General features: G+C 45.9%; 1 protein-coding gene across 1 annotated transcript in view; it reads right to left on the reverse strand.

Moving 5' to 3' along the window:
* MTOR (mechanistic target of rapamycin kinase) overlaps positions 1-24,931 on the reverse strand; it is a 134,833-nt gene that overhangs the window by 74,464 nt on the left and 35,438 nt on the right. The window contains exons 20-28 of the mRNA XM_030327666.1: positions 16,478-16,564; positions 13,753-13,920; positions 13,160-13,272; positions 12,671-12,833; positions 11,450-11,542; positions 10,592-10,738; positions 4,977-5,119; positions 1,980-2,142; positions 1,728-1,873 (exon numbers count right to left, since the gene is read on the reverse strand). Coding sequence (XP_030183526.1) covers positions 1,728-1,873; positions 1,980-2,142; positions 4,977-5,119; positions 10,592-10,738; positions 11,450-11,542; positions 12,671-12,833; positions 13,160-13,272; positions 13,753-13,920; positions 16,478-16,564 — 1,223 coding nt within the window. The remainder of the gene's footprint in view (positions 1-1,727; positions 1,874-1,979; positions 2,143-4,976; positions 5,120-10,591; positions 10,739-11,449; positions 11,543-12,670; positions 12,834-13,159; positions 13,273-13,752; positions 13,921-16,477; positions 16,565-24,931) is intronic.

Below are 24,931 nucleotides of genomic sequence, written 5' to 3' on the forward strand. Positions count from 1 at the left end.
AACACGGGACCCAAGCAGTAACTCAGGGACACGCAACCACCAGCGGTGGGACCCCTGGGAGGGGTTTCCACGAGGCTCAGCTAGAGGGCTGGGGTGGTGCTGGGCGCACATTCTCTAACAGCACCTTTGCCTAAGCCTGTTTCTTAAAACTTCCTGTGGGGACAACGATGGCAGAACATTGCCATGGTGCGTAGGAAGTGCAGTTTTCAGTGGGAAAAGCGGCCAGTGGAAATAGAAAAGTGACGTTATGGGACGATGGGAGGCGGCGCTGTGAACTCGTGAACTCGGCTCAGTCAGGCCGGGACAAAACCGGAGCTCAGAGCACTGGCTTCATCTGCGAGCACAGGTTTCTATTTGTCTGTGTTCTTAAAGTCAAGATCAGTCTGCAGGGATTTCTGAGGACTCATTTTCAGTTATACTGGCATAAGAAGTTAATGACTTTCTTGGACACTTTTCCAGGCCTCTAACTATACCTTCCTGTTACAAATCTGTATACACACTAATGCTTCTGTGATTGTTTCAAATACGGAGAAAAACCTGGGGTGGCACCAGGGAGGTTTCAGAGAGCTGTCAAACAGAGAAAGCTCAGCAAGGAAATTGACACGCAAAACTGGTTCTTTGACACTGAGGTTATTATATTCAGTTGCCATATTTTCTATCAGTTATCAAGGAAGACAATATTACCAAAGCCAGAGGGGGTGGGTGGGGGGGGGAAGAAATGCAGGTTTTCACATCTGCTGGACCTAATCTGAAATGGAAGCCGACCCCAGAGGATGGCATGTTTATATCTGTTGGTGTGTGATATCGTAGAAATCAATGGTCTCTCCAAGTTCACTTCACTTGGACAAAAACATGACTCTCTCGCCTTTCGGTCACTTTTTAAGGTGTTTAAAGGAATACTCAGCATTGACTCAAAAGCAGGCCTGGCAGGGAAGCTGGCTATTTGATTATTCTCTCAAATGAAGGAAGCACCACACACAGCAGACTGTTTCAGCCACAAAGGAGGTACTTATTAGCTGGGTGATTTTCCCCTAAACTATCTGTAGTGAAATAATCAACCGTGTTAGCATTTACATGAAGATAATTAGATCCCAGAGTTAATATTCTCTGATAATCATTAGGGGAAGCGAACAGTTCTCTGGGAGCTGGAGCTAACATTTGAGGCTGCTTCTAATTTCGTAACAGCAGAAAATTTATTAAACAACCTATTTTTGTCCATGCCCAGAAGACTCAAAACCGTCTTACGAGAGAACGCATGACCAGACCAAGGGAAAAGATCACTGAGTCTCAGACTTCGCTCTGCCTCTTAGATTCATAGAACCCCAGAGGAGGAAGACTCGGGCAGCAAAACCTCAGTGGCCCTTGGGGCAGTGGAGCCAGTATTTTACTCCCACCAGAGAGGGAGATGGAACCCCCGTGTCAAATCTATCGCTCCTAGGCTGCTACTGCCCCGGAATCGTTTCTGCACTGATTTCCCTGGGACAAGCAGGCCCAGGTTGGAAAACAACGGGAGCCCATGTGCTGAGGGGTAACAGAAGTGACAATTACGGCTCCGACAGCGGGGAGAGCCGTCTGCAACCACATCGCATTTAAACGTGCTGGCCGGACCGGGCGGCCGATTTCACGGAGCAGAAGTCTCCACGTGACGGCGGTGATTTGGTACCAGGCGGCGGAGGGGAGAGAGGTCGTTTCAGATGAAGGCGGATTAAAAAGGGTTTCGAGCCTACCTGATGAGAGACTCTAGGATGGCAGGGGTCGGACCTTTCTGGAACTCCAGCTCTTTGTAGTGTAGTGCTTTGGCATATGCTCGGCACTTGGCGGCCCTCTCGCCCAGCAGGACGATGCCGTTGTCGTCTCTCAGTGGCAGGGGGCCCTAGGGCAGAACAGAACCCACAGCGTAGGAGCGCGGCGGCCGGGCCACTTCTCCCTCCCACCTGGCTCCTGTCGGGCTCCATCCGGACAACGGCGGAGCATCTCACCTTGTCACTGTGTTCCATGAATTCAGCCAAGTTTAAGAGAGTTTGCGTGACTTCGGCGATGTCCTGCGAGGTGAGGGCCAGCTCGATGCTCCTGATGAGTTCATCCTGCTGGTCTTCGTTCAGTTCAGACCAGCAGGACACAAACGCGGCGTTGAAAAGATCCCTGAAGGCGGAGAGAGCGGAAAAAGATGTTGGCAATGCCTCTCGTGCCTCTGCCCGGTGCCATCAAGTCACACCCGTCAATCTACTCCCGGCGTCACTGACTTTGCTGGGACACACAGACAGGTGCTGTCCATCAGAACTTGCTGGAAACGCTCTGTATCTGTCCGATACGGTAGCCACTGGCCACTGAGTACCTGAACTGTGGTGAAGTGTGCCTGAGGAACGGAATTTTAAGTTCTGTTTAATTTTAATTCCGTTCGTGCAAGCACACGTGGCCAGTGACTCCTGTATTTACAACGCAGGCACAGACGCTGTGCGCACAGCAAGCTGTGTGGGGGTGAGAGGGGCAATAGCCTGTCTCACAGGCACGTTTCTTAGCAGAGTTCGCATTTTTTCTCTTCAGTGGGCGGGGGGACGAACAGAAAGGGGACTTCCAGCACAGAAGTTGGCATTAGCCGATTCAGAATATGATCATCTCCAAAGGATTCTTGAGATCCTTCTCAGGTAATGTCCAAATTCCTACGATCAGAAGCGGCAGAGGCAGCACCTATGACTGCTTTTCAAAACACGATCAGAACCCTTAGCTGAATGGTCACAGACACACAACAGGACTTAAGAAACTAGAAGCGTTAGCGAATAGAATCCCGAAGGATCCCCTATGCCAACCTCACCACTGGAGACCTGGAACCAGAGGTGTCATTTCTAAGATCACTACGACTACTTTAAATCATCAAAGCATCACACGAACGGACATATTTGCTGTGCCCGACGACATCTGAACTTTAATCCCATGCCCTTTTGTGGTGAATGTTGGGGGAAGGGGCTTGGAAACTATAAGATATGCTTATAATGGATGGGTTGAGCATTTCATGCCTCTACATATGCTTTTTATTACACATTAAAAAAGGTTAAACCAGACCAAGTATCTAATTTTGGAATCTTCTGGAAAAAACAAAATGTGAAATTCAAAGGATAACACGAAGACCAAAAGAAGCCCCGTGTAAATTAAGAAATAAACTTTCTGACCTACATTCAAGGCCAAATGCACACAGTTGGCACTACAGTGATAAACGCATACGTGCACGTTTTATCACAAGCCTCTTTTGGATGACGTTGTGTTTGAACATGACCTGGGGCAGAAGAGAGATACGCTCCATCAGCTGAGCATGTGAAATCTGCACACTGTGCGACCAGGGAAATCCTAGGAACTATTTTTAAAGCATAAAAAATAGCACTTTATGCCCCATTATAAATATCCGTCATAGAAAAATCTGGAAAAAAGAAAAACATTAACAAAAATACTCCATAGGCCTTCCTACTTAATCACTGCTGTATTACTTTCTAATCTCTTCCCTCTGTACAAGTGTTTTTTATTTTTTTTATTTTTATTTTTTTTTAATTTTTTTTTTCAACGTTTATTTATTTTTGGGACAGAGAGAGACAGAGCATGAATGGGGGAGGGGCAGAGAGAGAGGGAGACACAGAATCGGAAACAGGCTCCAGGCTCCGAGCCATCAGCCCAGAGCCTGACGCGGGGCTCGAACTCACGGACCGCGAGATCGTGACCTGGCTGAAGTCGGACGCTTAACCGACTGCGCCACCCAGGCGCCCCTGTACAAATGTTTTTAATAGTTGAAATCACACACACCATCTTGTATTCCATTTCGTTCGTTTACATTATACTGTAAATCTTTTACATGCAGTGAAACTTTTTATAAACCAGATCTTCAATGGCTGAGACTTATTATTTAAAACAGTATTTTTTTATGGCAAATTCTATTTCTCAAAGATGGCTGCCACAGTCTCTCTTCTTCCACATGTTCTCCTAGAATCTTCCTACTCTCCTGTCGATGGACAGCATAATCTCCTCCCCTTGAGTGTGAGTGGGCTTCTGTGACTGCCTTGAACTACAGAGTGTGGCAGAAGTGACACTGTGTGACTTCCAAGGCCACGTCATACAAATATCATACACTTCTGCCTTGTTCCCTTGGGGACATTCAGTCTTGGACCCGCCAGTATTCTGTGAATGATCCCCACAGAATGAGCCACACGGAGAGGAACCAAGGCTCCTAGCCAGAGCAGCTCCCACTCAAAAGCTCCAACGGGGCGCCTAGGGGGCTCAGTCGATTAAGTGTCCGACTTGGGCTCAGGTCATGATCTCACAGTTCGTGGGTTCATTCCCCACATCGGGCTCTTTGCTGACAGCTCGGGCCTGGAGCCTGCTTCGGTCTCTGTCTCTCCCCCTCTCTCTGCTCCTTCCCAACTCATGCTCTGTCTCTCTCTCTCTCTCTCTCTCTCTCAAAAATAAACATTAAAAAAAAAAGAAAAAAAAAAAAGCCCCAACCTGCCAGACGTGTGGATGAGCCACCTTGAAAGTGGGTCCTCTGACCCCTGGACAAACAGCCCCACTGACACTGAAGCAGAGACGAGCTGTCCCCACAGGTCACATCCAAACTGCAGATTCATGAGCAAAACGAATGACTGTCGTCGTTTAAGACCAGTAAGTTCTGGGGTTATGTGTAATGCAGCAGTAAAGAATTAGAGTATCATTATTATCGGAAAGCAGTTAGAGTAAACCGTTACATCGTTGTTTTCAGAGTTGTAAAGGACGCTGTAATTAAAATTCTGGACCTAAATCTCAGCAAGGTTAAGATGTGACATGAGCTTGTTCAATTTGCCTTTCTATTTTTTTCCACCACGAGTTGGCAAAATTAAAAATACTAGCCCCTTTTACTGCTACCGCTGATAGAAAGGAACTTATATATGGTTTTCTCTGTGCTGAGTCTCTTGATCCCACACTGAAGCGGGGGAGGAGGGCGGCCGGCCACGACATACCTGGCCATCGGGTTGTAGGCCTGAGCCAGGGCCCAGCACGAGCGCAGGGAAGGTGAAGACGAGTCCTTCAGGAGCTCCAGACTCAGCCGCCTCAGCCATTCTAGCCAGTCATCTTTGGAGACCCTTCTGGCAGCTCCCCAGGCCTGCGATCCCCAGGCGACAACGGAAAACCATCAGCTTCAAGGGCCAGTTGTGAAGAGCCCTCATCTATTTAATGATTATTCTGTCTTTGATTTATGAAGTCGTTACCTCCCGTGACCAAATTCCCTCAGGGCGCAAATACAAAAGAGTAACATCTAATTAGCAGCCATAAAACAAAAGCGGCAACCTTTGGAATATAGCACGATAAAGAAAAAGACTGTTTTACAACTCATTTGTGCCGGACCCTACCTCTATCAGCCAAGCCAACAGCTCTACAGACCCATGATGGACGGGGCCGTCACACGCAGGGTGCGTTCAACAAAGCCTAACGGCCCCTGCAGTGTGTGATGGGCCCTGGGCCCTCTGCATGAGGACACTGGCCCACCTGACAGCAGAGGGTCACACAGGGAGAGGGAAAACGCTCAGGTTCACGCTACCGTGAACCACGTTACGATCAGGCGAGCCTGAGCCCAGAGCGCACGGCACTGTGGTGGAATGGGACAGAAGGAATAGAACAGATCCAATTTTTACTTTCTGATCTATTCCCTCCAACTTTCCTCAAGACTCTGAGCATTCCAGGCACGAAGGATTATGACCAGGGGAAGCTCAGGGAGCGGGGCGGGAAGGTCCAGCCTCTGGAGCTCGGCAGCTTGAGCTCAAACGGCTGTTATCTAACTCACTGGCTGTCTGACCTTGGGCAAGTTACTTCTCTGTGCCTGTTTCCTCACTTGTAAAATGAGGGCAATAGGTCCCACCTCATAGGGTGTTTTAAGGATTAATTAGGTTGAATATGTGTAAGAGATTTATACCAGTGCTTGGCACAAAGTTAGCGCTCCTGTGAGCACCTGTAACTGCGAAGTCAGGCACACCAGTGGGAATCCTGGATCCGCCACTCGGCAGGTGTAGCACTCTGGGCAAATTACTTGTGTTGCATCTAAGCCTCAGTCTTCTGCATCAAGGGATAAAATACCTAAAGTGCCCGGCTGGAAGGGAAGAGCAAAAAATGATTGCTATTATTATCAAAATGACATTTCTTTAAACTGGCCTAGCCCAATTTTTACAACATACCCTTAAAAAAATTTTTATGTTATTTTTTTGAGAGAGAAAGAGAAAAAGAGAGAGAGAGAGTGCAAGCTGGGGAGGGACAGAGAGAGAGAGAGGGAAAGAGACATCCCAAGCAGGCTCCACGCCATCAGTGCGCAGCCTAACATGGGGCTTGATCCCACAAATCTCAAAATCATGACCTGAGCCCAAGTCAAGAGCTGGACACTTGAATGACTGAGCCACCCAGGCACCCCTAAAATATATTCTTAGAAGATTTTCCAGGGGCACCTGGGTGGCTCAGTCGGTTGAGCGTGTCTGACTTCGGCTCAGGTCATCATCTCATGGCTCGGGAGTTCGAGCCCCGCGTCGGGCTCTGTGCTGACAGCTCGGAGCCTGGAGCCTGCTTCAGATTCTGTGTCTTCCTCTTCCTCTGCCCCTCCCCCACTCATGCTCTGTCTCCCTCTCTCTCTCTCTATCAAAAATAAACATTCAAGGGGCGCCTGGGTGGCTCAGTCGGTTAAGCATCTGACTTCAGCTCAGGTCACGATCTCATGGGTTGTGAGTTCGAGCCCCACGTCAGGCTCTGGGCTGACAGCTCAGAGCCTGGAGCCTGCTTCAGATTCTGTGTCTCCCTCTCTCTGCCCCTCCCCTGTTCACACTCTGTCTCTGTCTCTCTCAAAAATAAACACTAAAAATTAAAAAAAAAAACAAACACATTCAAAAAAAAAAATTTAATAAAAAAAAAAAAAAAAAAAAGATTTTCTGGCCGAACAGACACATGGATCTTCCCTAAACTAGGGAAACTGAGTAAACTAGAGCAGAGGTTCTCAAGCGAAATTGTCCAGGGAATGAAAGACATCCCCATGTGCTACACCACCTAACCATCAAAAACTCAACTTCTCACTTCCCTGGGGTCACCTGGAGACCTGCAGTGGCTTCTGATGAGTTATCAGTGGGTGACATCATATAAACTATTATTTTATGTCAGAAACTAAAAGAGAGATGTTACGAGACAAACTGAAAAACTACGTGCATGATTCTCAACGATCGTACAATGAGAACCCTGAACCCGGAAGAAGACTGACACTACTTACTTGACTTTTAGACCTTGTTCTATTGAACAAAATGGGAGCATCAAGTTCTTTTCTATCCAGAGGCTTGTGGCTTCCTCCCTACACAAAAGATCTCTGGACAGCTGCTCTGCAGTGCATGGCATTTAAAAAAAATTTTTTTTAATGTGTATTTATTTTTTTTGAGAGAGAGAGAGAGAGAGAGAAAGACAAAGTAGGAGGGAAGGAGGGGCACAGAGGCGGAGACACAGAATCCGAAGCACGCTCCAGGCTCCGAGCTGTCAGCACAGAGCCTGATATGGGGCTCGAGCTCATGAACTGCAAGATCATGACCTGAGCTGAAGTTGGACACCCAACCAACTGAGCCACCCAGGTGCCTCCCCTCCAAAAAATTTTTAAATGTTTTTATTTATTTTTTAGAGAGAGACAGAGTACGAACAGGGGAGGGGCAGAGAAAGACAGGGAGACACAGAATCCAAAGCAGGCCCCAGACTCTGAGCCCGAGGCGGGGCTTGAACTCATGAATCACAAAGATCATGACTTAAGCTGAAGTCAGATGCTTAACTGACTGAGCCATTCAGGCACCCTCCCCCTTCAAAATTTTTTTTTTTTTAATGTTTATTTATTTTTGACAGGGGATGGAGGGGAAGAGGGAAGGAGACAGAGGATCTGAAGCGAGGATCCATGCTGGCAGCAGAGAGCCCGATGTGGGGCTCGAACCCACAAACTGTGAGATCATGACCTGAGCCCAAGTTGGATGCTTCACCCACTGAGCCATCCAGGCGCCCCTTCGGTGCATGGCATTTCAAAAGCTGAGGACACACAAAAGGGAGGATCACTAATGTCTTTTCCCTCCAATGACGTGAAGTCGAGCCTGGGTAAGGCGGAGGTGATTCAGCACGGTGGTTAAGAGACTTGACTCTGTAGTAACGACACCCAGGTCAAATCCTGGCTCCACCACTACCAGCTGACGTTGGATAAATTACTTAACCTTTCAGGGCCTCAACATCCATGTCTGTACGGTGGTGACAGTAATGACAGCACCTAACCCATAGGGTGAAGGTTAAATGAGTCAATGTACATAAAGTGCTCGCACCAGTGCCTGACACGTTGAAAGCACTCAACAAATGTCGGTAGTTATTATTGCTATCGTTCTGGTTAGCGTTTGAGAAATGGTAGCAACTGAGTGCTTGGAAAGCTTAGCTTCACGGACAACTGCGCAATCTAGCAGACAGGCCAAGTCCCCCATATGGGCCTTTCATTGAAAACATAACCCACTCTTGCTTCTCTGGGGTCTGTAGTAACTGTTGACACCTGCCACCGTCCCTCTGCCGCCACCCGCCGTGGACTGCCTCAGCCGGTGACGCTGGCGCATGTTGACAGGACATCAGCTCATTCATTTAGAACGTAAGCCCAGACAACCTCTCCTATGACAGTAAAGCTGCTGAAAATCCTGGCGGGCATCCTAGAGGCATATACGAATGGTTTCTCTGTCTCTAGTCCCGTGTAACTCCTCTATTAGCACAGCCAGTAGAAAGATGGCCGAGGTGGCGCACTGTCGCTCTGAAAGCGGCTAAAAGCGGGGGCCGCGCTGACCCCGAGCGCTCGGCACGCGAGTACGGGGAAGCACAAACGGGTCTGAGAGTCCGCGCTGGAGATCCTGCTGAGGCTTTCTGGACTGGCTCTGTTCTCTCAGGTGAGATAAACTAGAGGCTCTTTCTTCCTTCTGTTTGGCAAGGGGGACGCTTTTTTCTCCAAGTCCTGGGTAGAAAGCTAGCCTTCCTGGAAGCAAACTAGACTACTGGGGAATTTCTTAAAATAGCCCGAACAAAGCTCTAAGAGAAGGTGGACAGCTGCCTGCTTGGAAGGACATTCTGAACCCAGGCGGGCTGAAAACACATCTGGGTGGAAATGTGCATCTGGCCTCCTTGCCCGGCCCCTCCCTGAAGTGTGAGGTGTCAGCAGGGTGGCCTCGACAACCGCCCGGGAGTGCCGGGTGACTGGTGACCTTTTCCTTCTCCTGGAGTCCCGGGCTAGCAGGACACACTCCACAGAGGGACAGCAGCGTCACGCCTGCCCCAGGGGTCTTCCACCACCTCCCTCTCGGATCATCCAACGTTTCTCAGCAGGGGTCACTTTATAGCTGGCTGTGCGGGTGCAGAAGCCTGGCTCAACAGTCAGTGATAGGCCTCAGTGGTCCCAAGCTGTGTGTCAACACACACACACACACACACACACACACACACATGTTCAAATTGTTACGGGCTGGGCCAAAAGCAGAGAACAGGGCAGCTGGGACCCAATCCTGCCCAGTTCTTTATCTCGGTCCATGCCACACTTGAAGGGCAGCTGCTGTGGGGCAAGTGCTAATGAAGGAAGACTCCTACGATGGTGAAGTCCAGACAGGGACTGCTTACAGTCTCCAGAAGCACTGACACTAATACAAAACGTGGGAAATAAGCAACCCGGTGTATGTATTTAGAAGTCAGGAACGTCACGATTACTCTGCTCCGATCGACTAGTGATGCTTTGAACCCGCCTATTTTTTAAGTGGATGGCTGGTGGCATACATGGTGAGACTACTGGTTACATCCCAGGCTTTTGTCAGCACAGAGAATTCGGTATTTGTCTGCAAAGATCTAAAAGATCTTGCTGGGGGTGTCTGGGTGACTCAGTCAGTTAAGTGTCTGACTTCGGCTCAGGTCACGATCTCACAGTTTATGAGTTTGAGCCCCGCATCAGGCTCTGTACTGACAGCACGGAGCCTGCTTGGAATTCTCACTCCAGGCCCCTTCCCCACTCACTCTTGCTCTCACTCAAAACTAAAATAAACGTTAAAAAAAGAAAAAGCTTGCTACTCAAAATGTGGTCCGTGGACCAGCAACAGTGGCCTTACATAGGACTCTGGTAGAAATGCAGAACGTAGGCCTGACCTTGGACCTCCTGAGTCTGAGCAAGTATCTTCCACCCGCTGCCAGCATTCGGCGAGCCCTGTGAGTCTCGGGAGTCTGAGAAGTCCCGCTTTAAAGGGCCTGCATCAGTCTCGGTGCTAACTAAGGAGCTCACTGGTTTTGTTCCAGTCATGTAAGAGATGAGAATGTTACTCACAATGAAGGACTCTATCAAAGCTCCAAGGAAGTTTAGAACTTTGTTCTATATTTACCCTCTATTAAAAAAATGTGTAATTTGGACACCTAGGGACAGACAAAATGACCTAAGTTCACGGTACCTAGAGTTTCAGAAAAACGCTTGGGCTGGTCTTTGGTTGTTTTACGCTGGTGGCAGCAAGAGCTAAGAGTTCTAGACAAGAGAGAAAGCAGGCCTCTCCTTGCCAAGTCCCCCCAGAAAGCATGGACCTGCCTTTTGAAGGTTGATGGTGCTGACATGCAGTTTCTTCATGGGTCCTGTTTCTACCGGCCCACTGGCCAACGCATCCCCTTGGCCACTCCTCAGCATTCGATGCTGGTAAATCAAAGGGTCCTCTTCTTCATCAGCAAGGGTGTATCCCTGCAACCAGAGATTCACAGAAAAACCCTGCAGCTCCTCCCAGTTTGGAAAACACCCTTAATTAAACCCCGGGAAGGTCCCACCTTCTGGAAATGTCAGGACCTCAACAAGAAGGAAAAAGTTAACGCATGGACAAAATGAACCACGGGTCAGCTATACTCCCCACTGCAGACCCATCTCCGCTGGTCACTCTTGGTCACACTGACCGCACGGACTCCATAGTATGAGCCACGCAGCTGGCGAAGCCCCAACAACTGGGGGCAGTGATCAAAGGGATGAAGTGTCAGGAGCAGGGGTGGCAAAGAGCCCCTTGCCTGGCTTTGCTTGGCCCTAGAGCCAAGAAGAGTTTCCTCATTTTCCGATGGTTGGGAAAAAGAACAAACAAAGGAAGATGAGGATTTTGTCACACATGCAAGCTGCTAGAGAAGCACGCTATGGTGACCGCAAGCAAAAGCGCACCGGCAGGTGGCCGGGCTCATTCCCGTCCACGCGCGGACAGCCACTTGCGGGCCGCGGCGGCAGGGCCGAATCATTGCGTCAGAGCCCAGGTCGCCTAGAGAGCCGAGCAAAACTGGCTATCTTTACAGAAATGGGCTGCCCGTCGCCGGTTCGGAACTAAAAAGCTAGATGTGCTCCCACAGCTAAGACCACGTGAATACCAACGGGAAAAGACAACGGGGGACTCTGAAACAGAAAGAAAGTGCAGTTCACCTTGACGATTCTGCAGATGAGGACGTCATAGCGCTGATGGTTGATTCGGTGTCGTACCAGGACTTTATTCACCATTGGAATGAAAATTTGGTACTGAGAGAGAAGAGGGAAGAGGTCAGAGATGCCACTCCGAAGAGTGGGAAGCAGAGAAAGGATTATTACCACCACTATGTTATAGCTAGTTCTTTGGGGTTTGGGGTGGCTTGGTGTTATTCAGAAGAATCATTTCTCTCTGTCTCTTTCACACACACACACGCACACACACACTACATTCCTAGTCCCCAGCATCTTCCATCTGGGCTCCTGCGATGGCCTCTGTGCTCTCTCTGCTCCCCCGCTTGGCCTAGTCTGTTCTTCCACACGGCGCTGAGTGTAATCAGCTCAGATCACAGTATCCCTGTGCTCCAGAGCCTGCAAAGACTTCTAGACTTGCCTAGGGTAAAAGCCAGGGTACGTATAATGACCCGCGGTAGTGATGTGCAAATTCTGATGAGCAGCAGAATAACCTGGAGGGTTTACGAAACCAGGGACTGCCAGGCTCCACAGGCAGTTTCTGGCTCAGGTCTGGGCAGAGGCCCGAGAATCTGCATTTCTAACAGATTGCCGGCAACTGACACTGACACTGTCTGTCCAGGGACATCTGAGAACCGCTGGCCTATTGCATCTCTGTGCCCCACTGCCTTATCTCTATGACCTGAACTCCAAGGCCTTTCCCCTGAAGCTCACTCCTCTGAAGACACACGCCTTTCTGTGATTCCGTAGACCCTTCAAGCATGCTGCCTCCTCACACCTTTGCATTTGCCACTCTTTCTGCTGGGATCCAACCCTGTGGGCTCACTCGGATTTTTATGTTTACATCTCTGCTCAAACGTCAACTCAGGAGAGAGGCCTTCGCAGTCTACCCTAAATACACAGCATCCCTCCCCCACTGACACTCTATGCTCTTATGAGACAGGCTGTGCTTATTAGCTTTGCCTCACTGGAATCTAAGCTCCATGAGAACAAGGACACCATTCTGTTTACTGCATTACCCCCGGAACAGCACTTAGCCCACAGAGGTGGCTCAAGAAATATTTGCTAAACAGATGAACAAAAAAATCAAACAACTTTCAGTTCTCTGACAGTTGCTGAGACCTACAGACTAACATATAGAGACCTTCAGAGAGGTCATCTTCCCAAAGCCGGGCAGAAGAGCACGTTCACACAGGGGTGCGGCCTCACCTTCTTCCCCAGCTGAAAGACAAGCGAAGACAACGTGTCCATGGCCGTGGGACGCAGTTCCGGGCTCTGGTCCAGGGTTCGAACGATCGGGTGAATGATCCGGGAGGCGTAGTCAGTGAAGTCCAAGGACTCTGTGAGGCGGTCTACCGTCTCTAACGCTGCCCTGCAATTGTTAACAGACAGTAGTTGCTAACATACGGTCCTAAAGTGCGAGAAGTGGCTGAGGGTTATCTTAACAGCACCAAACGGGAAGGAATGGCCTCTCCGGTATCACATGACATGGATCCAACATATATCCCCGTGGGATGGGGACAGCTAAGATCTCCATCAACCTGGGACATTTCTAAGCTAAGATAAAGGGAGCTGAGGTATCAACAACAACAACAAATGGAAAGATGGCCTGGGAACTTAAGAAAAGGACATTTTCAACAGAACATGAAAGGCTTAACTGCGGTTAGTGATGGTTAGTCCCAAAGGGCAGGTGCGTACTTGCGGGACGGCAGGGGGACTTCAGGGGCGTCAAACAGCTTCACGATAGGCGGCAACAGCAAGTGCAAATAGTCGTCCAGGTTGGCGCCGAACAGCTGGATGGCAGCCAGCAGCTGCGAGAGGGAGCAGAAGGCTGGTGGTGAACAAACACAGGCAGGCACCACGCATCTAAGCACACGGAGCGGGGTGATGGTTTAGGTAACTCCAAATTCTGTGGGGACTCGAAAGGCCTTCAGTAAGTGGTCTTGAACTACATTCTTTTGGTAGCACTTCCCCCCTCTTTCATTTTGCTTCGGGATTGTTTTTGCTTTCTCTGAGCTTATTTCAACTGATAAGGAATCAGCTGCTAGACAACAGAGAAAACTGGTGTGGGATGAAACATTCACCACGAATAAGCCATGAAAGGAGACAAAACACAAGGACAATCGAGGCAGGACTGTAAACATCCTGTTAACCGCACGCCTCGGGGATCAGCGTTCTTTCGGATGGAGCATCACCCTGTCACTCAGAGCAGGGTCTCGGCTCTTAGCTGATCATCCCCGGACTGTGAGGGATGCTGGCAATCTCTCTAGAGGACGCCCTCATGGACTCACCTTGATGGAGACGATGCGGCCTGGGCTGTTGTCATGCATGAAGACACGTAGCATGTGTGGGATCAGCTGAGGCAGATAGAGCTTAAATTCGCCCCCAAGAGCTACCACGATTTGCTCAATGAGAAGAATGATCGTGCTCTGGATCGAGGTGTTCATGACCCAGAATTCCTATAAAGAGGGAAGAGACAGAGAAGCAAAGCCAGGTGCCCTTCTGCCGAAACATGAACCAAGGAACTGAGATGGTCCCAAAAGAAGGAAATACGCAGTGAGCGCAGTCTGCCCCGTGACAGACCCCTTGCCTACCCTCCTCTCCCCGGGCCTCTTTGTAGCCCCTGTCACGGTCACAGTGCGCAAATTAAACCGCCTTTCCCTGAATGCAACCAGGCCGCTTTGCTCTTCTGTGCTTTGCCTGTGTTCTTTGCCTGGAACTCCAAAGACCGCTAAGCTCCCGTGGTCTTTCTAGCCCCGGCTCAAGCCTCACTTCCACGAAGGCTTTCTCGCTCTCCTCCCGTTACTCGCTTTGGGTCCCTCTGCCCTCCTCTTTTCTAGCACCTGTAATACTTAATTTTCTTTGCCACCTTCCCTCTACTAGACTGTAAACTAATCAAGGGCAAGAAACCCCTCTGAGCCATCTCTGTCTCCCCAGAATCTAGCACAGCACCCGGCAGAGTCCAGCCACCTGAACACGTTGACACAGTGAATGAGTGACTAGGCTTACATCACTCGAGGGGCTCCCAGGTCACCCAGGGTGGATTCTTTACTTTGGGTACCACCTGGTCTCTACCAGGGGTAACTCCAGTGTTAACAAGTCTTCCTGCCCCTTCTGGATCTAGACTTTGCTACACGGCACCTGCCATTTGTCCCACATCATTTTCAGGCCTGGATGATGCCACAAAAGGAGCGCTTTTTCTATACCCAGAGAGTCATGTTCCATATAAGTTACGAAAAACTTGGCTGATCGGCCACAGATCCTGCCTTGGTACCCCAAAATTGGTCTGAGTTTCTGACTCCAGGAAAAGCTGTCATTTCAAGTGAACTCAAAAAGAGAGCTGCCTACTACCTTGCCTAAAACCTCTGGAGAGGGAGACTTAATGATGACAGAAGTTGAACTGATGACGGCAACACACACATATTAATACTTTAGGGCCCCCAAATAATTCAGGAAAGTCAATGGGGAAAAAGAGAGAGAGAGAGAGAGCGCGAGCGAGCTCCTGAGAAGAAGGGCTTTATAGAAGCCTAAAGTATTTTTACTACAACTTTGAAAAAATCCTAATAGTTCAGAAAGTAAAAACCATACTAAAAGATGCTGGTAAAACTTTTATTTCTCTCTGCTCGGAGAGAGAAGTATTCTCTCTGAAAAAGCTATTTTCTCTAGACCAAAAACCTCTGCCAAAGAAACACCACAGATTTTATGACCTCCACGGTTTGTCTGATGCTCACTCACTTGGACCGCACTGTGCCTTCCTCAGAGAAAGCCCACCCACCTTTCTGCTGCGCTACTATGGGCTTCTCTACCTCAAAGAAACCAGGCAGCCTGCCCAGGGATCACTGTTAACAGAGACTGTTCTTGTCCCAGGCTCGGGGCACTCATGAAAATGCCCAGGATCAACAGAAAGGAAGAGCCCTGGACTACCTTATCTATCTTGGAGGAAATGAAAGCTGCATTTTGCAGGTGTGAGGCTCCCTGCCTCAAACCCCGATGTTTTGGGCCCAAGTCTTTTTTGGGGACTAGGTCCCCGATTAGTCCAGTTTCAAACCACGAGTACAAACCACGAGTACACACGGCTGCGTCCTGGGACCCTCCCCCCCGGCCATCCGCCTGCTCTCCAGCACTCTGCTCAACTTCCTTGTACGGAGGCCTCTGTGGCAGGAGTCGGGGAGCAAGAGTGGTTTTAATTATTTATACAGACAGGAGATTTTTCAGCTCTGAGACCCAGTTTCTGGGAAGTTCCAGTTTTGAAGTCAGCCACTTTGATTTCAGTCCTGCTGCTTCCTCCAAGCTAACTACAAAGAGCTGGCATAGAAGAACAGAAATCGGGGATGAATTGTCTTCCAATTCTTTGAGGGCACAGCCATCTCGGCAAAGCAAGTCCCCCAGCAGAGACATTTAAATGATACAGAACAGCAGGAAGCAGGCCTCCTCCTCAAACGGGAAAACGGCATCGCCACCGATGGGGAGTCCTCTGCACCTGCTTAAAGCAGGTTATAAAATCTGGGATGTGAGCCTTTCCTCCGGTGCTGCTACAGTCAGAAGGTGGCATTTATGCTCTTAAAGGCAGTGGGGGAAAGCCTCGCCTTCTTCCTCAGTGCCTGCCAGGAGTTCATCGTATTTAATAGCCCTACGAAAAGCCAATCCTCCAACCTCTCTTAAGGCCATGGTTTTATGGGCCGTAAGAAGGAGGGCTTTCCTGGGAACAATAGAGCACTGTTGTGATAGTAAAGTGAAATTGCTTTGTTGCGTGTGAGGCAAGAAACTCGAGAGTTTATTTCTGGCAGAACAATGACTTCAGTCTCCCTCCCCTGTTCTCGGGTGCCACAGCCTCTGAGGGGGTACCCCCTCCCCTGTCAACACTCACTGGGGAACCGGGCCCCCGCTTTTTATCCTCGGGCTGGAACAGCTCTCCGGAGACCCATGCCACAAACTGCCCATGTTATCCAAATCTGCCTCCGAACGTTCCTTGACCCAAACACTGATGAACTGGCCAAAACGTTAACTTCTACTTACTCTCATGAGGGTGACTATTTCATCCATGTAAGGTCTGATGTGGCTCTTCACAAAGGACACCAGCATCCCCAGCTGCTGGAACAGAAACTGGAATGGAGAAGAGGTCAGCAAGTTGGCATCAGGAAGGACGTAGAACTCCCAGGCTTACCCTAAGTCCGTGGGAACAAACGAAGACAACTATGGGATCGGTTTCCACACCATTCTATGCACTGAGAGTAAGTCTAAGAAAAAAAAAACCCAGAACCGAAAATTTTGGTGGTGACAGTGGTTGGGGCTAAAAACAACTGTCAGGTGGCTTCATACCCCAGGTGAGCTAGTTACTGCACAGCAGGTGTCCTGGGGCCACACTGGCTTTTGTGAGCCATGATGCTACCTATTAGCTCTATGACCTTCATTTACCTTCTCTGCGCCCAGCTTCTTTGGTTGGAAAAAGCAGGTAACAGGCCACTTGTCTCCGAGGCTTATTTTAAGTAAAATGGGATAATACCTGGATGTGAATACTATTAAGTGCTCCATGAACACCAGCTATCACTGAAAGGTTTCTGGAGTTACTAAAGACTTAAAAACGGACATGAAATTTGTAATCAAATGTAAATGTGTCTTGTCTTTTCAGTTCTAATTCACTACCACTTACTTTCTAAAAATACAGCTATTATGGTTCATTTATAGTAATTAATTAATTAGGTCTTAATTCATTAGTTAGCAGTGTAACTCTAAGAAACTTTGAACCAAACAAAACAGTAAGCAAACAGGGGGAGGGATGGGATAAGGAGACCTGTTCAGGTCGATACGGTACAAAAGTTAAGAAGAGGTGCCTTCTGCTAAAACAAGCTGGGAACGAAAAGACTGGGGGAAAGGCAACCTCTGCTACTAAAGAGGTCTTTAGGGCATAGTTTTTATCTTGTTAGGATCTTCAGATAGTGCTACGTGTCAATATTCAGTAGCGAATCATATTCTAAATGTCCCTCCCCAAAAGATTTTTATAGCCCTCTATGCCTTTGCCTCTCCCCATTAATAAGGACAATTTAGTGTGAACATAATATTTTCACTCTTTCCACATTTGGAAACTTGAGTAAGTTGGGGATAAATAAAAAGTGTTGTTTCAAATAGTGAGCAACGGACTTACGGACTCATTATCTGATGAGGAGAGACTGACAGGACAGACAGGATTGGGCTCGAAGGGAGTGTGGACGCATTCTCTAACCACAAGGACACCAATGGATTCTAAGCAGTTACAATCCGCTCACCACATGGCACAGTTCCGATTCAACTCAGGACGGCCGTTCCTACCTATCTCTTGGGTGCCTCCTCATTGAATCGCTGACAGTTTTTGTGAAATGTTCTCTATAAAAGGACATTCCAGAGATCAAGGGATGTGGGACTCTAAATATAATGGTTTTTTAGTTAAATTTTTGTTATGGCAAACCTGACAAAAGGTAGAAAATCAAAGCTGGAGGAAGAGCAGGGCGCCGGGGATGGCAGGGCAGAAAGGACAAAGTGTCCTGATCCTTGCTGTCATTTCATATTAGGTGTAACGGGGACGCCTCTCTGTGGCTAAGTCATCTGCAGCGGCCACACAAGGGTACCCACACACAAGTGTCCCCTCCACAGCAGCCACCTCATTTCTTCTCCTGTAGATTCTCTCATGAGATTTTTCTTCTCTTTTCCCCCGAACGTTAGTATTTTAAAAGAACATATAGTGTTGTTCTGAAAATATGGTGGGTTAGATATCCTTACTATGAAAAGCCTAAAGATAATGCATAAAAGGTAATAAATATTGTTATTATACTAAGAGAATTGAAACCTGTCACAGAAAGCCAGACCTTCCGAGGGCTACATAGTAAGAGAAATGGTGACCCTCCCACCCCTAAAGCTGTCCAATGGCAAAAGGAGACAAAGACATCTGTCAGTCTTGATGTGACATCTAGGTAGGAAAAAAGTCTCCCCCAAGAGCTTGTAATTTCAGTTCATTTTCATATGAGTTTAGATATGGGTTATTTGGACCATCTCTGTGGACTGAAAAACTCTAAGCCAAGAAATTAACTTAAGGTTCTCTTGGATCACAGGGCAGAAGCAAATGTAAATCTGGAGAGATGCGACCTCAGAGCCAGGGAATGCCAGTGGGCTAGGATATGCGATCCAAAATTATAAAACACATAAGGACAGGCCACTCAGAGCATGACTCAGCAGAAACAATAAGTAGCGGGATCAGACCCATCAAGGATTTTATACATATTGGAATTATTGGATAAAAATATAAAACAGATCTGTTTAAAATGCTTAAATTCTCACATTTATTTATGTAAGAATTTAGGGCGCCTGGGTTAAGCATCTGACTTCGGCTCAGGTCATGATCTCATGGTTCACGAGTTTGAACCCCATGTCAGGCTCTGTGCGGACAGCTCAGCGCCTGGAGCCTGCTTCAGATTCTGTGTCTCCCTCTCTCTCTCTCTGCCCCTCCCCTACTGGTGCTCTCTCTCTGTCTCTCAAAAATAAATAAGCATTATATATATATAGTTGAACCTAAAAACTCAAGGACAGGTCCAAAGACACAGTTGAGGAATTCATGAACAGAAACAGGAAGTGAAGAAATATCTAGAAGGGAATCTCAGAGAGATAAAGATGAAAAATACAGAGAAGAAACTAACAGACATTAAGGACAAAGTGAGAAGCTCTACAGGTTGAAACGAATTCTGCAAGGAAAAAATCGAAGGGTGGAATCCTCATATTCAAGAAGTCCACAAATCCCAAAGAGGATGCAAGAAAGCAATCCGTATCTATACACACAATAGTGGAGCTTCAGGGCAACAAACACAATGAGAAGATCTGAAACAGACACTGAGAAAAGTGAGGTTAAGTGAAAAGGAATCATGATTTCTCAACAAAAGAAATGAGAAAACGTGGGATCTTATCTACAGTTGCAGAACCCACAATCGTATTCTCAGCTAAGTAAGGATTTTAAAAGAGGGTGAAATAAAAATGGTTTCAGATAAAACAGAAACAGAGAGCTTACTCTGATGGATGCTCACAAGAGGAATGTGCCTTGGCTCTACAGAAGGATAATGATGCTAGGAGGAAGAAGAGGTGGGAGATAGAATAAGGAGAAGTGAGTTGGCAAGTGTCTCTGCACACAACAGCAATAACGTTTAGTTTGGTGGTAGAAAAAAAAGGGATACTTCATAATAACATAGTCTAAGCAATCGTTCTAAGTTTTGTATGTTATTCTGGGGAAGGACAGAGATACGGATTCATTTTTAAAATTAGGTATGTGAGGCAAAATCGTAAGGGTAGAGAAAGATAACACGAATCCATCCTGTACACGGGGACGTATTCCAAAGAGTTCAAAGATCTAAGTGTAAAAAATGAGGGGGCACCTGGCTGGCTCAGTCACAGGAGCACGTGACTGTTGATCTCAGGGTTGTGAGGTCACACCCCACACTGGGTGTAGAGATTACTAAAAAAAAAAACAAATAAAAAGCTTTTTAAAAATGTAAAAAATGAAAAAAAATGTAAAAAATGAGGCCAATCAAGTACAAAAAGAGGTAAAAATTATATGCACACACAGCTTTTTGTTACAGGATTATTTGAAGTATCAAAAGAGTGGAAAAAACGTAAAATACATCCACAGGGATGGGTTAAATGGCAGGGGGATATCCACAGAGTGGAGCGCCATCACCCCTCAAGGAAAGAAGGAAAGATAAATTTAAAAACTGACCAAAACGGTTACCTCAGGGGGTGGGAGTGCAAGTTGGTGCAGCCACTCTGGAAAACAGTATGAGGTTCCTCAAAAAACTAAAAAGAGAACTACCCTACGACCCAGCCATTGCACTACTAGGTGTTTATCCACGGGATACAGGTGTGCTGTTTCGAAGGGACACATGCACCCCCATGTTTCTAGCAGCACTATCGACAATAGCCAAAGGATGGAAAGAGCCCAAATGTCCATCGATGGATGAATGGATAAAGGAGATGGGGTATAGATACACAATGGAGTATTACTCGGCAATCAAAAAGAATGAAATCTCGCATTTACAACTACGTGGATGGAACTGGAGGCTATTATGCTAAGTGAAATTAGTCAGTCAGAGAAAGACAAAAATCATATGACGTCATTCATATGAGGACTTTAAGAGACAAAACAGATGGACATAAGGGAAGGGAAGCAAAAATACCAAAAAAACAGGGAGGGGGACAAAACATAAGAGAGTCTTAAATATGGAGAACAAACTGAGGGTTGCTGGAGGGGTTGTGGGAGGGGGATGGGCTAAATGGGGAAGGGGCACTAAGGAAGCTACTCCTGAAATCATTGTTGCACTATATGCTAACTAATTTGGATGTAAATTAAAAAAAAATAAAAAAATTAAAAAAAATAATAAAATAAAATGTAAAGAAACATTAAAAAAATAAAAATAATAAAAAATTAACTACCAGTAGAGAAGATTTAATAATACATGATTGAACATTAAAAACAAAACAACCAAAACCCGGTTACCTCAGGGGGAAGTGCGGTAGGTAGAACAATGGTACGCCACAGATGTCCATGCCCCAATCCCCAGAACCTACCAATACATGACAAAGGGGACTTCAGAAGAGGTGATTAAGGTTCAGGACTCTGACATGTGGAGATTATCCAGGTGTGGCAAACCTAATCAAAGGCATCCTTACCTTAAAAGCAGAGAACCTTTCCTGGCAGTGGGCAGAGAGAAAGATCTGACAGCAGAAGAAGGGTCAGGGAGAGGCAATGCTGCTGACTCTGAAGGTGGAGGCAGATGGCAAAGGAACGTGGGAAGCCTCTAGAAGCCAGAAGAAGCAAGAAGATGGATTCTCCCCTACAGCCTCCAGAAAGGAATGTGGCCTCAATGGCACCCTGATTTTGGCTCAGTATGACCTCTGTCAGACGTATGACCTACAGAGCCATAAGATAATAAATTTGTGTCGTTTGAAGCAATGAAGTTGGCGGTGATCTGTTATAGCAGCAATAGGAAATGGCAGAGGAAGGAAGAAACACGGAATAGGGATGCGGGGAGAAGTTAGACTTCACTGAACATATTTGATAGTTTTGGCCCTGGAACCATGTTAATGTCTTACATAATCAGAATGAACCTCAAAGTGAAATCAGAAAACCTAGTTAAATTGGAAAAACCTCAAAGAAATTTCTAAAAATTGAAAACAAGCAGAAACAATTTAACTATAAATCAAGTTGGTTGGACAATCACTCAAAGAATTTCAAACAACTTTAAGCACAGCATTTTAAGGGGTGCCTGGGTGATGCAGTTGGTTGGGTGTCTGACTTTGGCTCAGGCCACAATTGTATGTAGTTCACGAGTTGGAGCCTCGAGTCAGGCTCTGTGCTGACAGCTCAGAGCCCAGAGCCTGCTTCGGATTCTTTGTCCCCCTCTCTCTCTGCCCCTCCCCTGCTCATGCTCTGTCTCTCTCTCTCTGTCTCTGTCTTAGAAATAAACATAAAAAAAAATTTTTTTTAAATAAAAAACAAACACATCATTTTGGTGTATATCTCCAAAAGGACACAGCCTAAGAACAACAAAAAATTGCAAAAAACCTTGAACTGCATTCAGTAATCTTACTGTTATTACTAATTCTGGTCATTTGCTATTTACATGTATATAAGATACATGTAGGTATGTATTTTGCAAGATAAAGCAAGTAATTATAGAAATGTCAGAACCAAGGAACCAAGTTTTTCAGCGTGAGAAACAAGTATAAAATCAAAGTAAAAACTCTTAAAACTTAAATATGCATTACTTAATTTTCCTCTTTCTAAAAATTACTTATTTCTAGGTCTGTTCACTGAAATGGCTGAGAATAATGATATGTCAGTAGCAATGAGCACCCTAGCACACAAACTGCAGTTTCTAAGTACCATCTCTCACTTAAAGAAACCATAGCCCTGGGGACGCTTGGGTGGCTCAGTCAGTAAAGTGTCTGACTCTTGATTTTAGCTCATGTCATGATCTCACAGTTCAAGGGATTGAGCCCCATGTCAGGCTCTACACTGACAGTGTGGAGCCTGCTTGGGATTCTCTCTCTGCTCCTTCCCCACTCATGTGTACATGCTCTTTTTCTCTCTGTCTCTCAAAATAAATAAATAAACTTAAAAAGAAAAAAAAAAAAAAAGGAAAAAAGAAACCATAGCTCCTTGAAAGTGGCCATGACAAGGCTTGAGTGAAATGTACTTGATAAACTCAATATATCTTTTTCTTTTTTTTTTTTTGGCCAGAAAGCAAGAAAGCGATCAAAGACCAAGACCACTGGCAATGTAAAAAGAACACAACAGCCACGTCGAGTGGGATAATTAGATCATGAGAAAAAACAGTGCCTTCAATGAACAGAAAACACACACACACACACACACACACACACACACACACACAAGTTGATACTGATACTCCAAAAACAACAGGGGTCGTGGGGTGGTGCCTGAGTCACCTTGGAGAGGTTGCAAAGGACTTGATTCATTACTCTGAAAAACTGATAAATAAAACAATCATGCATTTATTTTGCCCTTCCTGCATGAACTATACTTCAAATTAACTAAATAGTTGATAACATAAAGTTCTTTATAGATAATTGCTAGCTGATAAATCCGGAAGGGGTAACAATTAGAAACCACCGTTTTCCAGTTGCCAATGAAATAATGGTTCTACAAAACAATCTTCAATGAGCACTAAAAGGATTAGGAGAAAAGCTGATGGGGAACACAGGATCACAGTACCTGAGCCCATCGATTACCCTTTATGTCACTAGAAGTGGATCATTTAGAAAAGACTTGCTTACTAACTGTTGAAATAGGAAGTATGCGGTACCCCCTAGGAAGTATTTCTCACCAAAAGGAACCTGAATCTAACTAAGCATCTAAATCTAACCAGTTTACAAGAAGTTAAAAGACATCTTGAAGATATTATCAGCCAAATCCAGAATGGGAAATTCTATAGGAAAAATGACCTGTTTCCTTCACAAATAAATGGTATGAAAAAAAAAGTGGGGTAAAAAGGGGGACAGAAAGACAATTGGATATATCAGCTGAATGCCACGTGCAGGCCTTATCTGGATTATGATTTAAATAAACCAAATGTAAAAATACATTTTTAAGACAAACAAGGAGGGGGCCTTGCTGGTTCAGCTGGTGAAGCGTCTGACTCTTGAGGTCAGCTCAGGTCTTGATCTCGGGGGTCATGAGTTCAAGCCCTGTGTTGGCCTCTGCACTGGGTGTGATACTTAAAGAAAAGAAAAGAAAAGAAAAGAAAAGAAAAGAAAAGAAAAGAAAAGAAAAGAAAAGAAAAGAAAAAGACAAACAAGGACATTTGAAGAAGGCTTCATATTAGAAGATACTAAGGAATTATTTTTAATTTTGTAGGTCTTGTAATTTTGGTTATATGGGGGAAAAGCTTTTTATTGGTGAAATAGTACGATACCTAGAATTTGCTTTAAAATACCCCAGAAAAAATGTTTGTGTGTGGGGGGGAAGAGATTGGTGGGGGTGGTAGTGATAAGATGAAACCAAACTGACAGAGTGCTAATAATTATTAATGAGTATGGGAATTTGATAGAAGTTGTCCGCTTTTGTTTACAACTGAAATATCCCATTATAGATCATTTATTAAAATTAAAGGTGGCCAACAAGTAGAGGGCAAAAGACAAGAAAATGAAAGCTTAAATCAAGCCCCAAAAAGACAGAAAATAAAGAAAATAAACAAACAGATAAAGCACTAGATCAGATGGTGGAAATAAGCCCAAATTTACCAGCAATCACAATAAATGTAATTGGACTGAATGCAAAGATTTTCAAACTAGATTAAAGGGATAACCTAGCTGCATTATTATACATATCATGATCATGAGTGACCCATCTAAAGCAAAAAGTCCTTAAGACAATTAAAAGTAAAAAGATAATAAAAGACATCCTCCCTCCCTCCAAAAAAAAAAAGATGGTGTAGCTATATTAAAATTAGGCAAAATAAATTTTAAGGTATTATTAAAGATATAAAGAGTCATTGCAAAATGATAAAAGATTCGACTTATCAGGAAGATACGATTTTAAATTTGAACGTACCTATAATATATCCCCCCAAGTACATAAAACAGAACTGACTAAACTATGAGAAATTAATAAAGCCAGCATTGTAAAGGGAGATTTTTATCTCACTTCTCTCAGTAATGGACAGATTAAGCAAACAAAAAATTAACAAGAATACAAAAGACTTGAACGCAGCAAGTAGTAAGTTCAAATCTAATGACATACGTGGAACCTTGTGGATAACGTTAGCAAATACACACTATTCCCAAGCATGGAGGAAACATTTATCGAAAATGGACCAAGCATTAGACTATTAAGGCGGCTTCAGCAAACATCAAGGAATCACAAAACCAATGCAATTAAGTCAGAAGTAGATATCCAAAGAAGAAATCTGAAATCCTGTAAATCTGCAAATTAAA

Source organism: Lynx canadensis, chromosome C1, assembly GCF_007474595.2.
Source record: "Lynx canadensis isolate LIC74 chromosome C1, mLynCan4.pri.v2, whole genome shotgun sequence".
NCBI classification, from domain to species: domain Eukaryota; kingdom Metazoa; phylum Chordata; class Mammalia; order Carnivora; family Felidae; genus Lynx; species Lynx canadensis.